At 38.3% G+C, this 23511-nt stretch overlaps 1 protein-coding gene across 1 annotated transcript in view; it reads left to right on the top strand.

The window, feature by feature from the left end:
* The window catches only part of si:dkey-92j12.5 (multiple PDZ domain protein), a 110191-nt gene that overhangs the window by 74529 nt on the left and 12151 nt on the right, over positions 1-23511 (top strand). Inside the window, exons 28-37 of the mRNA XM_052126849.1 lie at positions 1299-1507; positions 2090-2181; positions 3321-3366; positions 6736-7107; positions 10297-10380; positions 13285-13517; positions 16839-16986; positions 17079-17150; positions 17347-17395; positions 17483-17526. Of these exons, the coding sequence (XP_051982809.1) occupies positions 1299-1507; positions 2090-2181; positions 3321-3366; positions 6736-7107; positions 10297-10380; positions 13285-13517; positions 16839-16986; positions 17079-17150; positions 17347-17395; positions 17483-17526 (1349 nt within the window). The remainder of the gene's footprint in view (positions 1-1298; positions 1508-2089; positions 2182-3320; positions 3367-6735; positions 7108-10296; positions 10381-13284; positions 13518-16838; positions 16987-17078; positions 17151-17346; positions 17396-17482; positions 17527-23511) is intronic.

Genomic DNA, 23511 nt, shown 5'->3' with positions numbered 1-23511 from the left:
ATTGTAGACACAGCTGACTGGGAACAACCAACTTCTTTTGCCACACTCCATGTTGGATTTCCTTCTTGAAGGAGTTTTTTAATCCTTTCCATTGTTTCAACTGACAACTCTCTTGTAGGGGCAATGTTTGTCAGGGCCAAGTCCAAAGCTCGTTAAGGTCTGTAAGCACTCTCTTTTAAACGCAGACTAATTAGCATTTTTAGACTTTTGCTTGTATTTGATTCCATAAGTGTGATTCCATAATTCCAAAGTTGATTCCATAATTTTTTTCTCAACATTGAGTGATTCCATAATTTTTTCCTCTACTTGATCTGGAAATAAATATGCCATTAATAACAATTATGTAATTTAATTTGTTTGAGGGAAATATCACAAAGCCAGAATGTTCAGCTATTAAACAAAAATTGTTCTATGTCATATCTGTGATTTGTTTATTTGCTATGAAGTTAAAAAAGCTGGGTGAACATCCTCTAAGTGTGGTGATTCCATAATTTATGCCAAGGGTCATAAGTACTTTGTCAGTGGTCCTAATTAGATGAAAAGGCTCATAAACCAGCCAAATCATGTTTTGCTTTACATCTACTTATATTAACTGGTTTATGTGATGGTTCCCACAGTTTCATTGCAGTAAAAATTACAGCAAACTCTATTAACAATTGTATTTTATCTGGAACTATTTATTGGATATGAAAATACTGACTTTTACTTAGAAGTGTTTGATTTGTAAGGGGCAGTTTTGGCTGTAATCTAATAACTTTTTAGTCAAAAGGTAGTGTAATGCAATACATTTTTAATTCTTAGAATCAGATTACAGTTACTGACTTTCAATTAATTTAATTACTTTTAAGTACATTACACGGTTATGCTTATTTGTAATATGTTATTTATATATATATGAATTATGGCCTCATAACGAGTCATTGTGAAGGAGATATGTGAGATGCTGTGTGTATTAAAAGTGTTTAGAAAGTAACATAATGTAAAGTAATTAGTAATCTGATTAAAATTTTAGAGTTAGTATTAGTAATTTGTAATGGATTGCTATTTTTAAGTAATTTAACTGGTAAGGAGTATGTGTATGTGTGGTAGAGTATCTACTCTTTGGTGGGATCCAATCATCCAAAGACATCTCTACTGTAAAACCATTTGCAAGTTTGACCTCAGAAGTAGTATATAAAGTTAATGTGATATTGTTCCGTTTGTGTTAACAAAAACCACTTTATTAAATTGCAAATGACCTCTATTAGTGTGTCTCCTAATATGTCTGCATTGTTTTATTTGTACATTTGTGTGTGTAGGTCGCATGCTCCAGAGGTATGGCAGTCTGCCTGGGGAGCTGCACGTGTTTGAGCTGGACTGTGGCTCAAACAGCTCTGGGTTGGGAGTGTGTTTGTCAGGAAACAGAGATGCAGTGCGTGGAAGGATGAGTGTGTACGTGTCAGAGATCAAACCAGATGGGGCTGCTGCCACAGACGGTCGTGTCAGGGTGGGTGATGAACTGCTGGAGGTGAGGATGTAACCGCTGAACTCAAACTGAGCCACATAAACACTACATTTGGCAATTAAAATTGAAGGCTTTTTGCTGTATGTGGGTAGCTGTCCTATAAAGTGTCAATTAACACTTTTTTCATCAAGATTTTAGGATAAAATGTAAATGAATGCATGAGAGAAAGTATATATATTTGGTTCAGGAACAAGTCATAATTTCTTTTTAGTTTTCACCATTTTGACTCACCTGTTTGCCTTTACTAGTTCATTTTTAAATGGATTTTAACTGGTGTGACATAGTACAAAAAATTCCATGCAGCCTCTCAATTTATATGAGCTAATAAAATCTGCACTCACAATAATTCTACAATTATTAGCAAAATGTTGTTTAAAATGGGTTTAGATGAATTTTAGCATGTCACACCGCAGGGCATGTAAATGTTCCAAAAGTATTTGTCAACTACACATTATGCTGTTTACTCATTAGAGATCTAACCCATTTCTCACGATACACAAAACCAAAAGTGCAAAATACATTCAAATATGTTTCTTATAAAAGGTCTATTTTTATTTACAGGATATATGTATGTATGTTTTGCAGATAAATGGACAGGTGCTATATGGCCGCAGTCACCAGAATGCTACAGCAATCATCAACAATACACCAGCTAAAGTCACGATTCTGCTCACCAGGTGAAACACTAATTGCAGAATTCCACAAGCTGTAATATGCTTTTCATGTACATTACATAGTCTCTTTATATAATAATGCATATATAAACAATAGAATTGTTTTTATCTATATAACAAAATTTGACTATGATTTCTAAATGCCCATGATTATTATTTCTCTATGTACAGTGTGCAGGGTTGGGAGGGTTACTTTTTAAATGTATTCCACTACAGATTACAGAATGCTGTAAAATGTCATTTGTAACATATTCCGTTAGATTAATCAAGGTCAGTAACGTATTCTAAATACTTTGGATTACTTCTTCAGCACTGGTAGATTTTTTTCACTTGTTTTGACTATAAAAACTCTGCCAGTACAGTAAGACAAAATACACATGTTAAAAATACATTCTCTGAAAAACCTAAATATCATGTGCACTGTTGTTGTTAGGGTTACCTCGTCTTGTTCTCACTGTTACCCCTTGGTTGTCATTTTTGATCCGCATCTCCTCGTCTGCCTTCGCTGCTCACTCATTACAGTTGTTTCTAAAACAGGATTAATCATTGATCTTGTTTTAAGGATTTTTAGAGGAAAACAATACATATATTATTATCAAGAATTCGATTATTGCATTAATATCAAAGGTCTTACTAGAAAATTTTTATTATGGTCCGAGGTGAATTTTCTTGATAAAAAATATGATCGTGTCTTTACATGCATGTAAAATGGCTAGAAATAGCATTTTAACTTTGCGTAAAGCTGACACTTTACACAAGATTTATTTATATTTCTTCTGCTCCAAACTTACTTCTCTGTCTGCTCGTATGAATGTAACACATCATAAGAAATTGTTTCACCGCTGTTCAAATGCACTTTGGAACGCATAATTTATATGTATAAATGTTTTCCATCTGAAAGGACTAAATATGAAATGAAACAAATGACAATAAAATGCAATGTAATCTCTTCAGTAATACTTTTTGAATGTAACTGAATTCTAATTACCAATGATTTAAATTGTAACTGTAGTGGAATACAGTTACATATATTTTAAATATGTAATCCCGTTACATGTATTCCATTACTCCCCAAACCTGACAGTGTGTATGTGTCACATTATAACATATATTTTGATGCACATATTTAATTTCCTCTTCAGGAACAAAGCTGCACTGAAACAAATGGCTACAGGACAAGTATTGGAGGCAATGGAGACACACACACACACTCACATATACACACACCCACACACATACACTTATCTATCTAAATGAGGACATAACCTAGACTTTTGTTGTTTTTATATAAAGCTATTTTATTTAGGCATTACATTTTTCCAAATTAGAACATCTTTAAATTTCCCACAAGGGAGGTTTTGTCATATTTAATCTCATGTAATATTTATATTTTATATTTAGACATATTTAGTCATATTTAATATTGTCATATTTAGTCATATTTAATGTTTGGGGATACATTTACTGTAAATACTAGCAAAGTAGTAACCAACTTACAGTACATACACACAAACAATAAAACCTAAAAAGGTCTCATTTCTTCAGTGTAAATTAAATAAATAAATAAATAACAATTTTACACTCACCTAAAGGATTATTAGGAACACCTGTTCAATTTCTCATGAATGCAATTATCTAATCAACCAATCACATGGCAGTTGCTTCAATGCATTTAGGGGTGTGGTCCTGGTCAAGACAATCTCCTGAACTCCAAACTGAATGTCAGAATGGGAAAGAAAGGTGATTTAAGCAATTTTGAGCATGGCATGGTTGTTGGTGCCAGACGGGCCGGTCAGAGTATTTCACAGTCTGCTCATTTACTGGGATTTTCACGCACAACCATTTCTAGGGTTTACAAAGAATGGTGTGAAAAGGGAAAAACATCCAGTATGCGGCAGTCCTGTGGGCGAAAATGCCTTGTTGATGCTAGAGGTCAGAGGAGAATGGGCCGACTGATTCAAGCTGATAGAAGAGCAACTTTGACTGAAATAACCACTCGTTACAACCGAGGTATGCAGCAAAGCATTTGTGAAGCCACAACACGCACAACCTTGAGGCGGATGGGCTACAACAGCAGAAGACCCCATGGGTACCACTCATCTCCACTACAAATAGGAAAAAGAGGCTACAATTTGCAAGAGCTCACCAAAATTGGACAGTTGAAGACTTGAAAAATGTTGCCTGGTCTGATGAGTCTCGATTTCTGTTGAGACGTTCAAGTCAAGTCAAGTCAATTTTATTTGTATAGCGCCTTTCACAACACACATCGTTTCAAAGCAGCTTTACAGAATATCAGCATTAACAGACGATAATACTGTAATGTCTATAAAGTCGATTAATCATCATTGTGTAATTTAGATAAAATACGATTTTTAATAGTGTTTAAATGATAATTGTATTACTAACCCCAGTGAGCAAGCTGTAGGCAACTGTGGCAAGAAACACAAAACTCCATAAGATGTAGATTAATGGAGAAAAATAACCTTGGGAGAAACCAGACTCACTGTGGGGGCCAGTTCCCCTCTGGCTAACATTATGACTGTAATGTAAATATTAATTATGTATAGGTAAAATCATGGTTTAACATTATTAAACTAAGTGTTAAGGGTCAGTGATTAAACATCGATTGTGTTTGAACTGTAAGATTAATGACCAAAGTCTTTGAAGTCCATCTTGATTAATTGCAGAAGTTCACATAGATGCAATTGTCCTTGTTAATTGGCTGATGAAGGCTTTTGTTGGCAATAGTTAGTCTAAGCATTTCATTTCAAGATCTTAGTCCATAAATAGACCGAGGTGATGCAGGTTGGAGTTGGCTTAATTTCATCCTCTGAAGTCCGTCATAATAGATTGAAGTGATGTTTGGCTGGCACCGGCTGCATTTAGTCATCATCATTCTGCGACATGTAGCAGTGGAGTCCAACATGAAGCAGGAATGGTGCTGGATCCAGCCGGTTCTGGTGACCTCAGGATAGGAGTCCTGAGGTTGAGACAGGGAAACAAATAAAAAGATGTAAGCATAGATGCCATTTAAATTATTGCAGAGTTAGAGATCATGCTCAATGTTTCTGGTTTCTGGTTCCGGCAGACCCAACTAAAGCAGCCTAATTGTGGGTTGGAGGTTAAATTAGGTGTATGCCTGGCTAAATAGATGAGTCTTTAGTCTAGACTTAAACTGAGAGAGTGTGTCTGCATATCGAACAGTGTTTGGGAGACTATTCCATAGTTTAGGAGCCAAATATGAAAAGGATCTTCCTCCTTTAGTGGATTTTGATATTCTAGGAACTATTAATAGGCCAGAATTTTGCGATCTTAATGAACGTGTTGGAATATAGCATGGTAGAAGATCACTTAAGTACTGCGGAGCTAGACCATTCAAAGCTTTGTACGTAGTTAACAGAATTTTTAAATCAATACGGAATTTAACAGGTAGCCAATGTAACGATGATAAAATGGGGCTAATATGATCATATTTCTTGGTTCTCGTCAGCACTCTGGCTGCTGCATTTTGAACCAATTGAAGTTTATTTATTGATCTTGCTGGACATCCTCCCAGTAATGCATTACAATAATCTGGTCGAGTCAGAATTTGGCGTAAACGGAATGAGAACATGGATCCATCATGCCTTGTTACCACTGTGCAGGCTGGTGGTGGTGGTGTAATGGTGTGGGGGATGTTTTCTTGGCACACTTTAGGCCCCTTAGTGCCAATTGGGCATCGTTTAAATGCCACGGCCTACCTGAGCATTGTTTCTGACCATGTCCATCCCTTTATGGCCACCATATACCCATCCTCTGATGGCTACTTCCAGCAGGATAATGCACCATGTCACAAAGCTCGAATCATTTCAAATTGGTTTCTTGAACATGACAATGAGTTCACTGTACTAAAATGGCCCCCACAGTCACCAGATCTCAACCCAATAGAGCATCTTTGGGATGTGGTGGAACGGGAGCTTCGTGCCCTGGATGTGCATCCCACAAATCTCCATCAACTGCAAGATGCTATCCTATCAATATGGGCCAACATTTCTAAAGAATGCTTTCAGCACATTGTTGAATCAATGCCACGTAGAAGTAAGGCAGTTCTGAAGGCAAAAGGGGGTCAAACACAGTATTAGTATGGTATTCCTAATAATAGTTAGGTGAGTGTATATGATAATTACAGAGTTATGCTCAATTAACAAATACAATCATTTTCAGGAAAAAAGAATCGGAAACAAGTTCATTACAATCAATTTGCATTATTTATCTGCATGCTTCATGATTAAATTGTTGAAATTTATCTTAATTTACCACTTGTCTGGTTTACTGGATGTCTTTTATGGCACCTCATGTGTAACAGTTTTTATACATTTAGGTGAACAGCTGTCCTGAAGTTCAACTTTCATTATTATCACAGGTAAAACAGTCACACACATAAATGTTGAATGTCCACAGAGCAAAACATATCATCAAATGTTAGACAAACACATGGCATACTAATTACACCTATTCATTCTTCATCCCCTCTCACTCTTGCTCTCTCTTTGTTCTTTTCTTTCTGTTTGTCTTTAGGATGGAAGGATCAAAAGAGAGGATAAACCTAAGTCCCACTCCCTGGAGAGGCTCAATGCTGATCTTCCTGCTCCAATCAATGCCACATCCAATCACAAGCCTCCCTGTCATCCTGCCAGTCACATGCCCCCCAGCCACTGTTCCCCTCTGCCATCTGACATATCATCAGCTGATGAGAGCAGCTACAGTGGCACCTCAGCCAATCAGAGCTTTCACTTGGGGCCACACAGCACTTCTTACTTGGCCCAGTGTTCTGTGATCTCGGACCCCCATACATGCCCCATCATACCTGGTTACATAAATACCATAGATATCTGCAAGGGCCATACTGGACTTGGTCTCAGCATAGTAGGAGGCTGCAACACAGTACTGGTGAGAAATAATGAAGGAAAAAAGTTTATTAGACCTCAGCATTTCCACATTAGCTAGACCTAGACTAGCTAACATCAATAACTTAAAGAGTGTGCTTACCTGAATAACAAATACCACATATCAATAGTATTATCGTATACACTCACTGAAAGCTTTATGGAACACTATGGTCCTAATGAATTGCTCGACTTGGTCTCCTGCTGTTGTAGCCCATCTGTCTCAAGGTTGTGCATTCTGAGATGCTATTCTGCTTACTACAATTGTATATAGTGGTTATCTGAGTTACCATAGCCTTTCTGTTGCATGTGAAATGTTATAGAAATACACAAACCAGCACATCTGCCCAAACTATCATGCCACATTTAAAATCAGTGAGATCACATTTTCCCCATTCTGATGGTTAATGTGAACATTAACTGAAGCTCCTGACCTGTTTCTGAATGATTTTTTACATTGTAGTGCTGCCACAGGATTGGCTAATTAGATAATCGCATGAATATGTAGGTGTACAGGTGTTCCTAATAAAGTACTCAGTGACTGTATAGTATTATATACATCTGAATCTCCAAAGACCTAATTCACAGAAGCACCATATTTAATTTTGTTAGGAATTGACTTAAGGCCAAAGTATACTTCGGTTGTCCACATTGCTGATCGCTCCGCACACAGTAAGCATGTCGGGAATTTCGTCATCAGCACAGTCACAGCACAGATTTTCTCGACCTGTGTATGTGGTCCTCATCTCTGGGCATCGGCGGTGCATGTGCCTGCCATTGGCTGTACTAAAAAAGTATAACAAAGCAGTTGTAATGAGCATGCATGGAATGAGTCGTGGTCAGAAAAGTATACTTTGAAAGATAATGTGGTCGGCCAGGTGCGATCTGATCCGGAACACAGAAAAACGAAGGATACCTCATTTACAATGACTTCAATGGCATCCACTGTATAAAGATGTATAAAGCTTCTAGATCACATCTAATTTTTTTAATTGTTTTAATTTTAATTCATGTTTTCTGGAGTTTTTTCTCAACTGACATTTCTTGGGAAGATGTTTTGTCAGCCATTGAAAAGACTGTAAGTCTGTCCCTCACAGCCATGTTGTCATTCACATAAAAAATTAAAGATGGCTCTACTGTGTATAAGGTCAAAAGACATGCTGTTGCTCAACACAGAAAATCATTTCAACTCGTTCTCAGATTGAAAAACAAACATGTGTAAAGTATGGCACTTACAATTGAAGTCTATTTAAAATCATTTTAAAATAATTCTTCTGGAAAGTTGTCTAAATATTCCTAAACAAGTTTGAGAGTTCAAGAGATGAGTCATTTATTATTATTATTATTTTAAAAAATTGTAAATCGACAGAAGGCCACAAATTCTGACATGCATACATGCATACATGCATACATGAGTCATGGGTCATGACATGAGGAATCACATTTTTCTTGATCTTTTGACATATAAGAGGTCTTTGTACTATAAAAACTTATGGTAAGTTTCAGAACTAAAAACTTGTGACATTGTGTCGGTATAGTGAAACTTGGGGTGTCTCTTGAGAGCTCCGAACACCTCACATTCTGTGAGAAAAGGCCAATGAGAATTGGCAAGTGGAATTTGCATGCCACTCCCACGGACATATGTGTATAAAAGGGGCTGGAATGCCCACTCCATTCAGGTTTTGTGCTGAGGAGCCGAGACAAGGTCCGGCCATTTTAGCAGCTAGTTCAGCATTTTGGCAAGAGGCGTTCCCCTTCTGTCACTCACTTGATGCTGTGTCGATGTAGTGACACTAGGGGTCCCTATGGAAAAATGCCACAACAGCTGAACCATGTTGCGTGAACTGCAGATGCAGGTCCGATATTGCCAGTGTGCTCTCCGATGCAAGAGACATCATGCTGGCCGTGAGGCGGGCTGGTCTCATTTTGGAACCGGACAGGAGCAAACGAGCGTGCTGGGGAATGGGAGGTCCATGGGGAATTACCCAGCGAGACCGCACCCATTGAACTCCCCAAATTGCCTCCAGCGCCAGGTGGGCCGGCCTCATACCCGTGGGTAGAAGGTGCAGCGCGGGGGGCGGCTAGAGTGGCGGCTAGAGTGGCTTTCCCCTGGTAGAAGGAAAGCCGTGACCACAACGTTGCCATGGTCATATTTGTACAAGAACGAGAACATGAACCATCCAAATGCTGCCTCAGTGTGATCGCTGACCAGACACATGAGGCAGCACCCATGAGGAAGCAGAGAGAAATAATGGCCGCATCCAGGAATCACACAAAGATGGAAAATTTGTAAAAACTTTCAACGTCAATGTGTGTGCTCTAATAGAGAAATATACTCTTTAGCAGGAATATACACTCTTTAAGTGCTGTCGAAGCACCCAGGGGCGAAATCTGCCCTCGTCGAAGCAGAAGGAGAGAAAGCTGCTGGAAATGCGCTGTATATCCAACAGCATAAACTTCTTAAGAGGTGAATGGAACAGCAGTAGTATTCAGCTCACTGATAGTACAACCGCTCGGATCCAAAGAAAAAATCTGAATGGAGTGGGCATTCCAGCTCCTTTTATACCCGTATGTCCGGGGGAGTGGTATGCAAATTCCACTCGCCAATTCTCATTGGCCTTTTCTCAAAGAATGGGAGGTGTTTGGGGCTCTCAAGAGTGACTGTTAGTGTCAGTACATCGAAAAATGTTTAGTGAGTGACAGAAGGGGAACTTACTCCTCACAACAAAAAGAGCATTTGTTGAAACCAATCTGCCAAAATGTCTCGTTCTCTACTTTCTCCACATTGTGATGTCACACTGTGATAGACATTTGCATCTGATCGCCTCCACAACAACACATGTCAATGCCTACATGAGCAGTGAGTCTCTTCAGTAGAGAGAGCAGGTCAATCAAGAGCAGAGAGACAATCATAACAGTGGGCGTGTTCTGTCAAGTCTTAAATGAAAAGCAGCACTAAAACCGAATGTTCTTACAGAGGGTCAGAATGATAGTGGGAAAATGATAATGTTTTACAAATACAGTATATTACTGTTTTTATTGCAAAAATATTATATTATAAGTGAACCTCAAGGAACATATTAAAATAATTTTAAAAAGGCATGTCATGACCCCTTCAAATTAAAAATGTATTTGAAGTAATAAGTTGCTTAAAATTTATTTAGTTCAAATATTTCTTTTCTTTCTTTCTCAGGGTGTTATCATGATTCATGAAGTGAATCGGGGTGGTGCAGCACACAGAGATGGCCGGTTGTGGGCAGGAGATCATTTACTAGAGGTACTGTATACAACTGCAGCATTCACTGGTGAAGCTGTGTAGAATGTAGGGACCCACTTTATATTAGGTGTCTTTAAGTACTATGAACTTAGGCATTTGTTACAAAATGCTTATGTACATAAGTGTTGTTGCATTTAACCCTTGTGCATTGTTCAAATTCACTACCCTTTCGTTATGTTCGTGGCTGAAAACAGCCACTACTTTAAACTACTGTAAAAATGTATCAGATAAATATTTTTTTCAATTTTTTTTGCATAAATCTATTAATCAACCTCAGTCCTGTTCAAAACTACTAAAGGTTTAAAAAAAAAAAAAATCAGGATTTTAACTCTTTAATTGCCAAATTCATAAATGATGTCACTGATTTGGGGAAAAAAACATACAAAATGACGTATTTTCAATATAAAATGTGATTGTGGACTGGATTTTTTTTTACCTTTTATCACAGTCTTGGACATGTCAAAGATTAGAAACAACACTGGTTTCGATGCATTGTTAGTTTTTGTGCAGCATCAGATTTTAACTTTTTCTCCCTCATTTATTGTTCGTGGCTGTTTTTGCCCCATTGACTTTCATTATAACCACATTTTTTGATTGCAAAGCCATGACACCATATAATCATGCATTTTTGATTGTTTGTGGTTTTCCCTGTTGGGAAGAGGTAAAATTTGTGATTTTTACTGTTGATAACCACGTGGCACCATTAACCCTTTAGATAGGCCTGTGCAAAAAAAAAGCTTAGTTTCTGGCTTTTACATGGAGTTATATGGAGAATAATAGCATATTAAAGTGTGTGTGTGTGTGTGTGTGTGTGTGTGTGGGTGTGTGTTGGTGTGTGTGTGTGTGTGTGAGAGAGAGAGAGAGAGAGAGAGAGAGAGAGAGAGATGTGAGAACTCACCTTGTTGCGTCTGAGAAAATCAAAACATGCACCTCAGCTCTCAGAACTACATGGAGTAAACAAAAACAAAGTGCCTTTTGATGGTGAGAAATGCAGAGTAATCAAAAACAAAGCAAGTGGATTTAAACACTTGCATGCAAGCCTGCTGGTTATTTGATGGTGAGAAGAGCAGCAAGCAACATGAGAAAGGGCTTGACTTGTAGTGAAGTTTTAGAGATGATAATGCAGCCTGACCCCTCCAGCGAGCTGCAGGATGTATTGTCTTCTCCCTCTGACACCACAGACTCAGCAGAGTCAGATCCTGATTTGGATGTGGCACCCTCATCATCCTCTCTAGCTTCCACTGAAGGCGAGGAGGATTCGGAGGATCCTGGATCTGGGTGGATTGGAAGAAACGGCGAAGTGTGGTTTTCCACCAACGCGGAGACAACTCCCTTTCTTCAGCCTGCCAGAGGCGTGACTCCAGGGCCGACGCGCTATGCCATCGCAAGGGTCCAGAACATGGATTCTGTGTTTAATCTGTTTTTCACAGAGGAGATGATTGACCTCATTGTCAGCAAAGCAGTGGTGACAGAGGGACCAAAAAAGAAGCCAGAGATAATTGCAGATTACAACCGCTGCAAGGGAGGTGTCGACAATCTAGACAAGGTATGTGCCATTACACATTTGTTACTACATGCATCCTATTCCTGTTAATTTTTACTTGAATTCATGTGCTTGTTAGAGATAAATTTAGGAGATACTGTTTGTGTTTTGACAATGTTTGCATGATTATTCTCATTGTCATGTGCAGCTTCAAAAATACTTATTATGAAATCTGTACTTATTCTTTTCTTGTTCTTTTTATTTTTGTAGGTTGTCGGCACCTACAGCTGCAGAAGGAGGACCAATCGGTGGCCACAGACGTTATTTTTTAATATGCTATTATACTCCATATAACTCCATGTAAAAGCCAGAAACTAAGCTTTTTTTTGCACAGGCCTATCTAAAGGGTTAATGGTGCCACGTGGTTATCAACAGTAAAAATTACAAATTTTACCTCTTCCCAACAGGGAAAACCACAAACAATCAAAAATGCATGATTATATGGTGTCATGGCTTTGCAATCAAAAAATGTGGTTATAATGGAAGTCAATGGGGCAAAAACAGTCACGAACAGTAAATGAGGGAGAAAAAGTTCAAATCTGATGCTGCACAAAAACTAACAATGCATCGAAACCAATGTTGTTTCCAATCTTTGACATGTCCAAGATTGTGATAAAATGTAAAAAAAAAATCCAGTCCACAATCACATTTTATATTGAAAATACGTCATTTTGTGTGTTTTTTCCCCCAAATCAGTGACATCATTTAAGAATTTGGCAATTAAAGAGTTAAAATCCTGATTTTTTTTTTTTTTTTTTTTTAAACATTTAGTAGTTTTGAACAGGACTGAGGTTGATTAATAGATTTATGCAAAAAAAATGTGAAAAAAATATTTATCTGATACATTTTTACAGCAGTTTAAAGTAGTGGCTGTTTTCAGCCACGAACATAACAAAAGGGTAGTGAATTTGCCCACAGTGTACTGTTGAGTTTTTGAAAATTTTCAAAGCATTTTCCTAAAATATGTTTGAAAATAAGATTTGTCACCAAAAATCATTCCATTTGCTGAAACACAGAGAAAGTTATGGCCAAATTACGACTCAACAGCACCCCCTAGTGGCTGAAAACATCCCGAACAGCACACAAGGGTTAAAGTACCTGCATGTAATGACCGAATGTATTTTCCTGACAATCAGTTTGCAAAGAACTTCCATTGAGCTGTACAGTCAACTACATACAGTAATAATCATTACTCTAAGCTCATGGTTTTTATAAAAAATGACATAAACAATGTTCAGGTACAATGCACATGCTTATGTACAGATTGAACTGAGGGAAATATTCAAAAAGGAACATATTTAATTTTCCTTCCCAAGGTTCTTTGAATGGCCCATGAGTGTGCTCATTGTTCTGTCCTCCAGGTGAATGGCATTGATCTGAGAATGGCCACTCATGAGGAAGCCTTGAGCGTCCTGCGCTTGAGTCAACAGCATGTGCGGCTGCGTGTATACAGAGAACCTGTCACAAGCACACAGCAGAACCACAGCACACACACAATCCAGATTGAGAAACCTGAGGAAATGTGGGACCTCTTCAGTGTCGAACTACAGTTAAAAGCCGGACAGGGACTTGGTTTTTGCATTGTGGGTAAAAGGTGGGTTATTTTAAATAAGTATAATTGCATTTTTCAACTTGGAGCTGAACTGTATGTCACGACTCATAAATAAATACACTCTCTTAAAATGGAATACATAGATACTAAATGAATGCCAAATATAGCCTTCATCAGCCAAATAAAAAAAGTACATGGAGCCAGGTGCACTCCCACATCCATTTGGGATGGACATTGTTGTGGCAAAATAATTATTAACCAACCATTATCACTGCGTAAGAGACACTTTGAATCAAACTGTCTTTTAAAAGAATTTATTCTTGCAAGAAGGACCCAGTCATTACACAGGAGTTAATCTGTGCCATGAGTGAGACGAGAAGAGGAGGGCTGACTTGTTTTTTATACTCTTTTATCCAAGGTCTCTGACAGAAGCAGATCCTCCCCCTCTGCATTCCTCAGACACAGGGGCATTCCCTTGCAATGTCTATCACTGATCAATGAGTATCAACATTTCTACAACAACTTCAAAGACAATTTATCTTTAAACATACAGTTCAATCAATATCCTTTAGTTTTAAACATTACCTACCAAAAAATCTTCTCAGTTTACTCCATGAATACATGACTTGTAATACATGTAGATAACTAATATTGGCATGACATTCATGCTGTTTATCCAGAGGGGAATTAGCTCCCCCAGCTGAACCTGGTTTTTCCCAAGGTTTTTTCTCCATTACCAACAACTTATGGATTCCTTGCCACAGTCGCCTTCACATTTATCTTACTCACTGGGGCATAAAGATAATTTAATTTAAACTGCTTAATGACATTACAACATTATTTTCTGTTACAGCATCATTTTCTATAAAGCTGCTTTGAAAACATGTGTGTTTTAAAAAGCACAATACAAATAAAAATTTGACTTGAACTATAAAGGAGACCAGTGGAAGTTGTCACAAGGGCCATGTCTCACTAACTGCAAAAGTCCAATACACAAGTGTGTTTTCTCTTGCAGTGGTTTTGTATGTTGGTTTCAAACACACTTAATTCAAAATCCCTTTAAATTAGAATATTTTAGTGAATTTGCTTAAAATACAATATTATCATATTTTTGCCATATATGTCAGGAAAACAATTGAACACAATGAAGCAACACTGACATACATTCATTCCAGGGTAAATTTTGGGACATGTCAGATAGATAGATACATGAACTGTGTTCTCAGGATGTCAAGTTGAAGCGAGCAGTGTTGGGTGTAATCTGATTACAAAGTAATTAGTTACTGTAATCTAATTACTGTCATTCTGTTCAGTCAAAATGTAGTGTAATGCATTACAGTTACTGACTTTCAATTTATTTAATTACTTTTTTATGGTGTTATGCTTATTCTAATACACTCACCTAAAGGATTATTAGGAACACCATACTAATACTGTGTTTGACCCCCTTTCGCCTTCAGAACTGCCTTAATTCTACGTGGCATTGATTCAACAAGGTGCTGAAAGAATTCTTTAGAAATGTTGGCACATATTGATTGGATAGCATCTTGCAGTTGATGGAGATTTGTGGGATGCACATCCAGGGCACGAACCTCCCGTTCCACCACATCCCAAAGATGCTCTATTGGGTTGAGATTTGGTGACTGTGGGGGCCATTTTAGTACAGTGAACTCATTGTCATGTTCAAGAAACCAATTTGAAATGATTCGAGCTTTGTGACATGGTGCATTATCCTGCTGGAAGTAGCCATCAGAGGATGGGTACATGGTGGCCATAAAGGGATGGACATGGTCAGAAACAATGCTCAGGTAGGCCGTGGCATTTAAACGATGCCCAATTGGCACTAAGGGGCCTAAAGTGTGCCAAGAAAACATCCCCCACACCATTACACCACCACCACCAGCCTGCACAGTGGTAACAAGGCATGATGGATCCATGTTCTCATTCTGTTTACGCCAAATTCTGACTCTACCATCTGAATGTCTCAACAGAAATCGAGACTCACCAGACCAGGCAACATTTTTCCAGTCTTCAACTGTCCAATTTTGGTGAGCTCTTGCAAATTGTAGCCTCTTTTTCCTATTTGTAGTGGAGATGAGTGGTACCTGGTGGGGTCTTCTGCTGTTGTAGCCCATCCGCCTCAAGGTTGTGCGTGTTGTGGCTTCACAAATGCTTTGCTGCATACCTCGGTTGTAACGAGTGGTTATTTCAGGCACAGTTGCTCTTCTATCAGCTTGAATCAGTCGGCCCATTCTCCTCTGACCTCTAGCATCAACAAGGCATTTTCGCCCACAGGACTGCCGTATACTGGATGTTTTTCCCTTTTCACACCATTCTTTGTAAACCCTAGAAATGGTTGTGCGTGAAAATCCCAGTAACTGAGCAGATTGTGAAATACTCTGAACGGCCCGTCTGGCACCAACAACCATGCCACGCTCAAAATTGCTTAAATCACCTTTCTTTCCCATTCTGACATTCAGTTTGGAGTTCAGGAGATTGTCTTGACCAGGACCACACCCCTAAATGCATTGAAGCAACTGCCATGTGATTGGTTGATTAGATAATTGCATTAATGAGAAATTGAACAGGTGTTCCTAATAATCCTTTAGATGAGTGTATATTATTTATGTAGAGTAAATTGGCTCGTTAATGAGTCATTGTGAAGGAGAAATGTGAGGTGCAAAGTTTACGACTTGTGTGTTACAATGAACAAGGAAGAAATATAAAATATTTGAATTTTTGGAGAGGAAATGTGTTTTAGAAAGCACTTTAAAAGTAAAGTAATTGATAATGTGATTACCTTTTCAATTAAGTAATTAGTAATGTAATCTGATTATAATTTTAGAGAAATAATTAGTCATTTGTATTGAATTACTATTTTTAAGTAACTTTCCCAATGCTGTAAGCGAGTCATCTGTTTTAAATGTTATACATTTATATTTTTGGATGTTACCTTTTACATTTTACTGTTAAAATTTAGCTGAAAAGCCTATAATCGGCTTTTTAATTGCAGGTCTTCATTCTGCAGGTTGAATTCTGACAGCTAAATGTATATACTGTACAAAAGGTCAAAGAGTGTTCAATTGAACTGTAATTGAACATCCAATTACAAATCAATAGTTCAATAGCTTTATTTGTAGTTAAGACTTTACAGAATGTGCCTATACAAAAACTGACAAAAACTCACAAAAAAACAACCCTGAGAAATATTTACTGCTGTATAATGTGTGACAACTAGCCTCTGTCTCCCCTAATATAAGTTGTATAAGGCTGTGGAACAGTCTGAACTGAAGATTATAAATGTAATGTAGCTGTTTTATAATTGATCTGAATACAAACAGATGTTTTGTGTATGTCTTGCAGGAATGACACAGGAATCTTTGTGTCTGAGATAACTAGAGGAGGGTTGGCAGATCTGGATGGAAGACTGTTGCTAGGTGACCAGATTTTGTCTGTGAATGGGGAGGACATCAGAGCTGTATCACAGGACTATGCCAAAGCACTACTGCAGGTGTACATACACACACAGCACAGTCGATGCTGTCACCCTTTTCCTTAATAATCATAACCGGAGTGAATATGACCTGTCTGTTTGTGTTTTAGAGTTGTAGCGAGTCTGTACTTTTGGAGGTGGCACGTTTTAAAGCTTTAAAGCACTACTCATATGGGGACCAGGTAAACGCTATACAGCACTTGACACTATACATTACAAAACTAAATATTTAATCCATTTTTATTCTTTTAATAATATTTCAAGAGTTTACAGCACACAAGCAGAACTGTGGTGTACAGTGCAAATATTGATGATGAACAAGTAAAAATTAATCTACATGTAATGTTGAGTGCTATTTTTCTGTGTGGATTGTGGTAGGTCGGCAAGGTGGATGTGCCTGCTCTCTCCTCTCTCAGCACACATGATTGTAAGGGTGTCTGTCACATCACATTCATTCTGTTCCGCTTTATTCATCAGTAAAATCAGACAATCAATGCTTTCATATTTTTAACAGCTACAGATGGGAATGTGGACATCAGAACTGTCACCATTCAGAAGGTGGGTTTGTTTTTCTTTGCACTTTCACCACAGTAATGGGTGTTTATTCAACTATGGGCACATTTGGTCCTGTGGACTTTTTATGATAACATTTTTTGTATTGATTCACACATCAAACAAAGAAAGGCAAAACATATATATATATATATATATATATATATATATATATATATATACACAGAATCAACATTTAACCACCTCTACCACCCTCCCTCCCATCTCTAAAATTATAATCAGATTACTTTACTAATTACTTAATTGAAAAAGTAATCACATTACCAATTACTTTTAAAGTGCTTTCTAAAACACATTTCCTCTCAAAAAATGTCATATCCCTGTCGAGATATATATATATATATATATATATATATATATATATATATATATATATATATAGATATAGATGTACAACACTCACACATTCATAACTACCCCTCTCTCTCTAATGCCCCACCCTGAGAGCCCTCCAAGGATGCCATATATTTGCCCTATTTCTCAACAAACAAATCCAAATTCCCAAGTCTTCTAGATAGCCCTTCTTCGAAAGCCACCACCCTCCCGATCTCCAAGCACCACTCCTGAAATGGGGGCGATCCAGCCGACTTCCATCCCCTTAACATTTACATTTACATTTTACATTTATTCATTTGGCAGACGCTTTTATCCAAAGCGACTTACAAAAGAGGAAAACATAAGCGAATCATTTTAAGGAGACAGTGGTAGAAAAGTGCCATACTACAAAGTTTCACTATCATCAGAATAGTATACAAAACAGATTTAAGTGCATCAAAAAATCTGTTAAACTTCATAACACTGGTTAGGACCCAATTTTTTTTATTCAGAGTCTGGGGCACAATGAAATTTGAGTGCCCAATACCTCACACATAAAACTACAAACCTTCAACCAAAATTATTGGCTCTTAATACACCACCAAAAAACATGGGTTGTGTCTCCATCTTCTGATTGGCATCACCAGCAGGTGGGTGTGTCTTTAAGACCAAGCCTATATGGAGTCGCATGGCGCCATGCGAGGGTCGGACGCGTCAACAGCGAGTTCTGTGCACTTTGCTAGTTTTTAATACTTTTTGTGTCATAAACTGGTGAGATTCGATACACCCTGTTCCATAACTGTTCTATGAAGACAATATGTCAAAGAAGTCAAAATCCTCGGGCTCTGGAGACATTAAAAGACACTTACGTTATCAAGCTGATACCAGAGATTCAGCGTCAATTGTCGAGGATGTCGGCAATGATGGCGAAAGTCGTTGCAGACTTGGAGGATCTTGCTGTAGTACTTCAATCGATTACTGCCATGTAGACAAAATTCTCTGAGTTAATTACAAGAATGGGGACATTGAGAAACTGATTGATTATCTGGAGTCATCGGAGAAGGAATCATCTGCTAATCCGTTAGTGACTAAGATGGATTTGGAATGCATTTGGGAAAAGTTTGAGAATCGTAATCAGCAAAACAAAGTTTGGATTGTTGGAATTCCTGAGAACGAAAAAGGTTGAGATATGGTGAAATTCCTAGATGAGCTCTTCCAGAGTCTGCTCGACATAACAGGCCATAAGCTGGAAATCGAGCGAGCTCACAGAGTTCCAGCTCTGATCCCCTGAGGGAGACAGGCCCCGATAAATTCTGGTTAAATTTCTGAGATCATCTGATAAAGATCTTGTGTTATATGAGGCAAGGTGTAAAGGAAGGCTTTCTTGGAAGAACCACAGCATCTTCTTGTTCCCAGACTTTGCGAATTCAACAAGAGAGAAATGTGATCGATTCAAGGAATGCTAGAAACTCTTACATCAATGGAAAGTCGCTTTGCACAGATGTGCCAATATGAGAATAGATGCTAAGGATGGCCACAAAATATTTACATGCCCACAGCAAGCACTGTCCTTCAAAAAGTCAATCTGCAAGTCATTGTGTGATGCAGCCGAGTGGACCTGTCTCAACATTCACTTGACCATCCGAGGAAACTGGCCCCCTTTGTTTCTTTTTGTGCTGGTACCGCCTAGCGGCTGGAGTATGTTTTGTGGAATAACACTCCTTCAGGACAGTATGTGGATGAATCTGCATGTTCTGTGTGCTTGTGCTTCCTATTGGATGGAGTTTGTTTTGTGGAATAGTTCTTGGAAATCATTAGAGGCTCACTGAACATTCGTTTGACTGCCCGAGGAAACTGAATGGCCCTTTTTTTTGTGCTGGTTCAGCTAGCGGCTGGAGTTTATTTTGTGGAGGAACACATCTTCAGATCAGTTATGTGGATGAGTCTCACAAAATTATTACAGAATCACAGAACTTGAGCAATCCAATGGCAAAGTTGTCGCGGGGGCTCTCATAGGCGTACATGGACTGTTTGAGTTTAGAGGGATTGACGATTTAATGCACATGTTTTTCTATTTTCATTTTTTTTTTCCTGGGGGAAGTTTGGGGTTTGTTTCTTGTTTTATTTTTGACACACAATCTATTTTTTCTAATATGTCAAAATGTAAAATACAGAGGTGGGTAGTAATGCGTTACATTTACTCCATTACATTTACTTGGTGAAAAATTACTTTGAGTAGGTTTAAAAGTTTGTACTTTTTACTCTCACTAAAGTAAATTCCTAATACATTTTTTTAACTTTTACTTCTTTACAATGGGCGGTGTTACTGTCGTTACAGTACTGGATTTATTTTGAATTAATGTGTAATTTATTGAGAGATTATTGAATGGGACTTTTACGAGAGCGGAAGTTCACACAGCTGCGTGCGCTGAGCTGGTGTCACAGACTGTCACTCAATCACTGTAGCATAATCAAACTCTGCACAGTGAAAAAAAGAATAGTTTCATCATGCAATGCCTTCATTTAACACCAAGACAAGTGGATATTTCAAGATTAAAATCACAACTCCAACTTAAGGCAGCACGCTGAGGTAAGTTTTGGCTCTAATTCTAACGTGTTCTTTTCTGTGTGATGAGATGATCATTTTCAGGGCGTTAATGTAACTGGACTCTTATGACATCAGATTTTAAGTATACATTTTTAAATCAGTGCAGCGATATATCAGTGTGCTTTGTCCCGCATGTCATAAGCAATATTTATACATTTACTCTGGAAATTTTTGCAGCTACTTCAGTTGGATTAACTGTATAAATCCATGTAAACATCCAAGATAAATGTAAATAACTGCCATTCGCTTGATTGCGGGGCACGCACGTGAGATGTGCGGGCACAAGGCAATAGTATGGCTAAGACAGTGGCTGTGTCCGCAATCGTTCACTCATTCACTATTTCCTATATAGTGAATGGCAGTTAGTGTACTATATCTCAGCAGTAAGTGAACGAAATCAGTGAATTCGGACGAGAGTGTCAGTGCTCTGGTGCTGGTGCAGAACATCACATATGAAATTTTTAAATACTTGGGCCTTACTTGTTATTCTAATTAAATAATATATTAATACAAATAAATCTTCATTCTGTTTGTAGTTGTTTATATATCCTGTGTGTTAATATAAAGAGTAAACACATTTGATCAAATAAAGAGTACATTTTAAAATGTATCTGTATGTTTTGTCTCTCTATATGTTATATTATTTTAATCAAGTAATGATTTGTCAAAAAGTAATTTACTACATTCAGCATGAAATAAAACATTGTAGGAGTGAAGGAAGCATTAAACTCCCAGCTCGTATGTCTTCCCTGTGGTGGATTGTGGGAAAGAATAAGTGAACAAAAGTAGGGAACGAGTGGCTCACTCAGAATTCAGATACTCGTACAAAATAGCGGATACGCGATATAGTGCACTATAGGGGGCGGTTTCAGACACAGCGAGTGTTCCACGACCGGAGTTGGTGCCCTACGTAGGCTGCATACTCTGCATTTATAAAGCAGCGGTACTGCTGTACAGAACTAATTATCTAAATACTTACAACATTAAAAACTTTAACTACACTGAAATAAGAATCCACACAGGACTTTAAAAGCTATGAAATTGCGAAAGAAGGCATTAATAAAGCATGAAATTTGAAAACTAAACAAACAAACATAAGTCAGCATAAAAGTAATTCATAAGACTCCAGTGGTTAAATCAGTTTCTTCAGAAGCGATGTTTTAGGTTTTAGGAGAAACAGATCACTTTCACATTCTTCTCTGCATATCGCCCCCTGCTTTCTAGCAAAAACTTACAAATATATGTTTCTCACCCACACCTATCATATCACTTCTGAAGACATGGATTAAACCACTGGAGTCTTATGGATTACTTTTATTCTGCCTTTATGAGCTTTTTGGAGCATCAAAATGTTGGCCTACAGAGCTGAAATATTCTTTAAAAAATTTGAATTTGTGTTCTGCAGAAGAAAGGAAGTCATACACATCTGGGATGACATGAGAGTGAGTAAATGAGAGAATGAATATTTTTGGGTAAACTATCTCTTTAAAGTGATAGCTCAGCCATAATTTTATATTCTGTCATAATTTCTCTACCCTCATGTTGTTCCAAACCAGTGTGACGCTTTGTATTATGTGGAACACAAAATATGTTAGACAGAATGTTAGGGACTGACACAATTCACTCTCTCTCTTCTTTTAATATTTTCCTTAAATTCTTTCCTTTAGAATTTCCTTTAATAATAATAAATCTGTAGTACATGTTCAATGTGTATTATGTAATGGAATATAGGGGAGTAAATGTCTATTTTGTCATTTCTAAAAGTAACGAGTTACTCACTACTGGAGAACTCTTTTAATTGGATACTTTCTTTCTCTTACTCAAGTAATTATTTATGTTAGTACTTTTACTTCTACTTGAGTAATAATATTTTTTTGAAGCAATTGTACATTTACTCGAGTACAGTTTCTGGCTACTCTACCCACCTCTGGTTAAATGTTAATATGAGTGGATTGTCTATATGGAGACCAGATTGTCTATATTGTCTATCCCAGTCTATATGGAGACCAACTGGACCTCAGTATCTTCTGTGGGCGTGATGTAGGAGGCACTTAAGGCAGTTCTTAGGGGTCGGATCATACAGTATGCCTCATTCATCAAAAAATCCAAAACACGGGAACTTGTGGAGTTGGAAGGGAATATTAAAAGCGCCGAGGCAGAGCTGAAGCTCCGAATGTCATCTGATGGCCTCAGAGAACTGACCCAGTTGAAAAACAGATATAACACTATTTTGTCACAGAAGATGGAGTTTTGTCTATTCTAGGCAAGGTATGTGTAAAGCAGTTCAATGGAAAGGAGTTTGCGAGAACCGGCCTGGCGATATAAAAATATTGGAATGATTAACTTAAACAAAAGACAAACACACACACATGATGGACATGTCCGTAAACAATCTCTCTCTCGTCGCACCACCGTCCGCAATCGGCCTTTATCCCTCTCGGAGGCTTAATTAATAACTGAATCCAAGATGGCGGCGCGGTAGCACGCAGCGGCCACTCCGGATCCACAATGGTGCTATTTTTGTTAAAAAAGCCCGACTTTTGCAACACATGGACATCGGAGCAACCGGTGTTCGTGTCTACCATCGCCAGACACTACTGAAATATAAGACTCATGCAAAAACCAAGCTGCATGATGACCTGCAGGAGGCGCTACGCGTACTCGGCTTGCTGCGGAGACCAGGCCTCCAGCCCTCGGCGTCGCCTGATGCCGGTGGCCGGGGGAGAGGACGTCGTAAGCGGTGTGCGAAAGCGGAAGCGCGAAAGAGGGCGGGGTCCATGCTAGGCTAAAACAAACCCTAGCCGGCCGGCTCTCCCGTCTATCCTGCTCTCAAATGTTTGCTCCTGGACAATAAACTGGACTATATCCGACTCCAGCAGGCTACGCAGCGTGAGTTTAGAGACTGCTGCGTCTTTGTTTTCACGGAGACGTGGCTCAGCGACAGAGTTCGGATGCCGCCATTCAGCTAGACGGGCTCGCCTCGTTTCGTGCCGACAGAAATACAGCTCTCTCGCGGTAAGACTCGCGGTGGTGGCTTGTGTGTTTAC

Source organism: Xyrauchen texanus, chromosome 5 (assembly GCF_025860055.1).
Source record: "Xyrauchen texanus isolate HMW12.3.18 chromosome 5, RBS_HiC_50CHRs, whole genome shotgun sequence".
Taxonomy (NCBI): Eukaryota; Metazoa; Chordata; class Actinopteri; order Cypriniformes; family Catostomidae; genus Xyrauchen; species Xyrauchen texanus.
The sequence above is the reverse complement of the archived record's forward strand: the minus strand, read 5'-3'. Positions and strand labels throughout refer to the sequence as shown.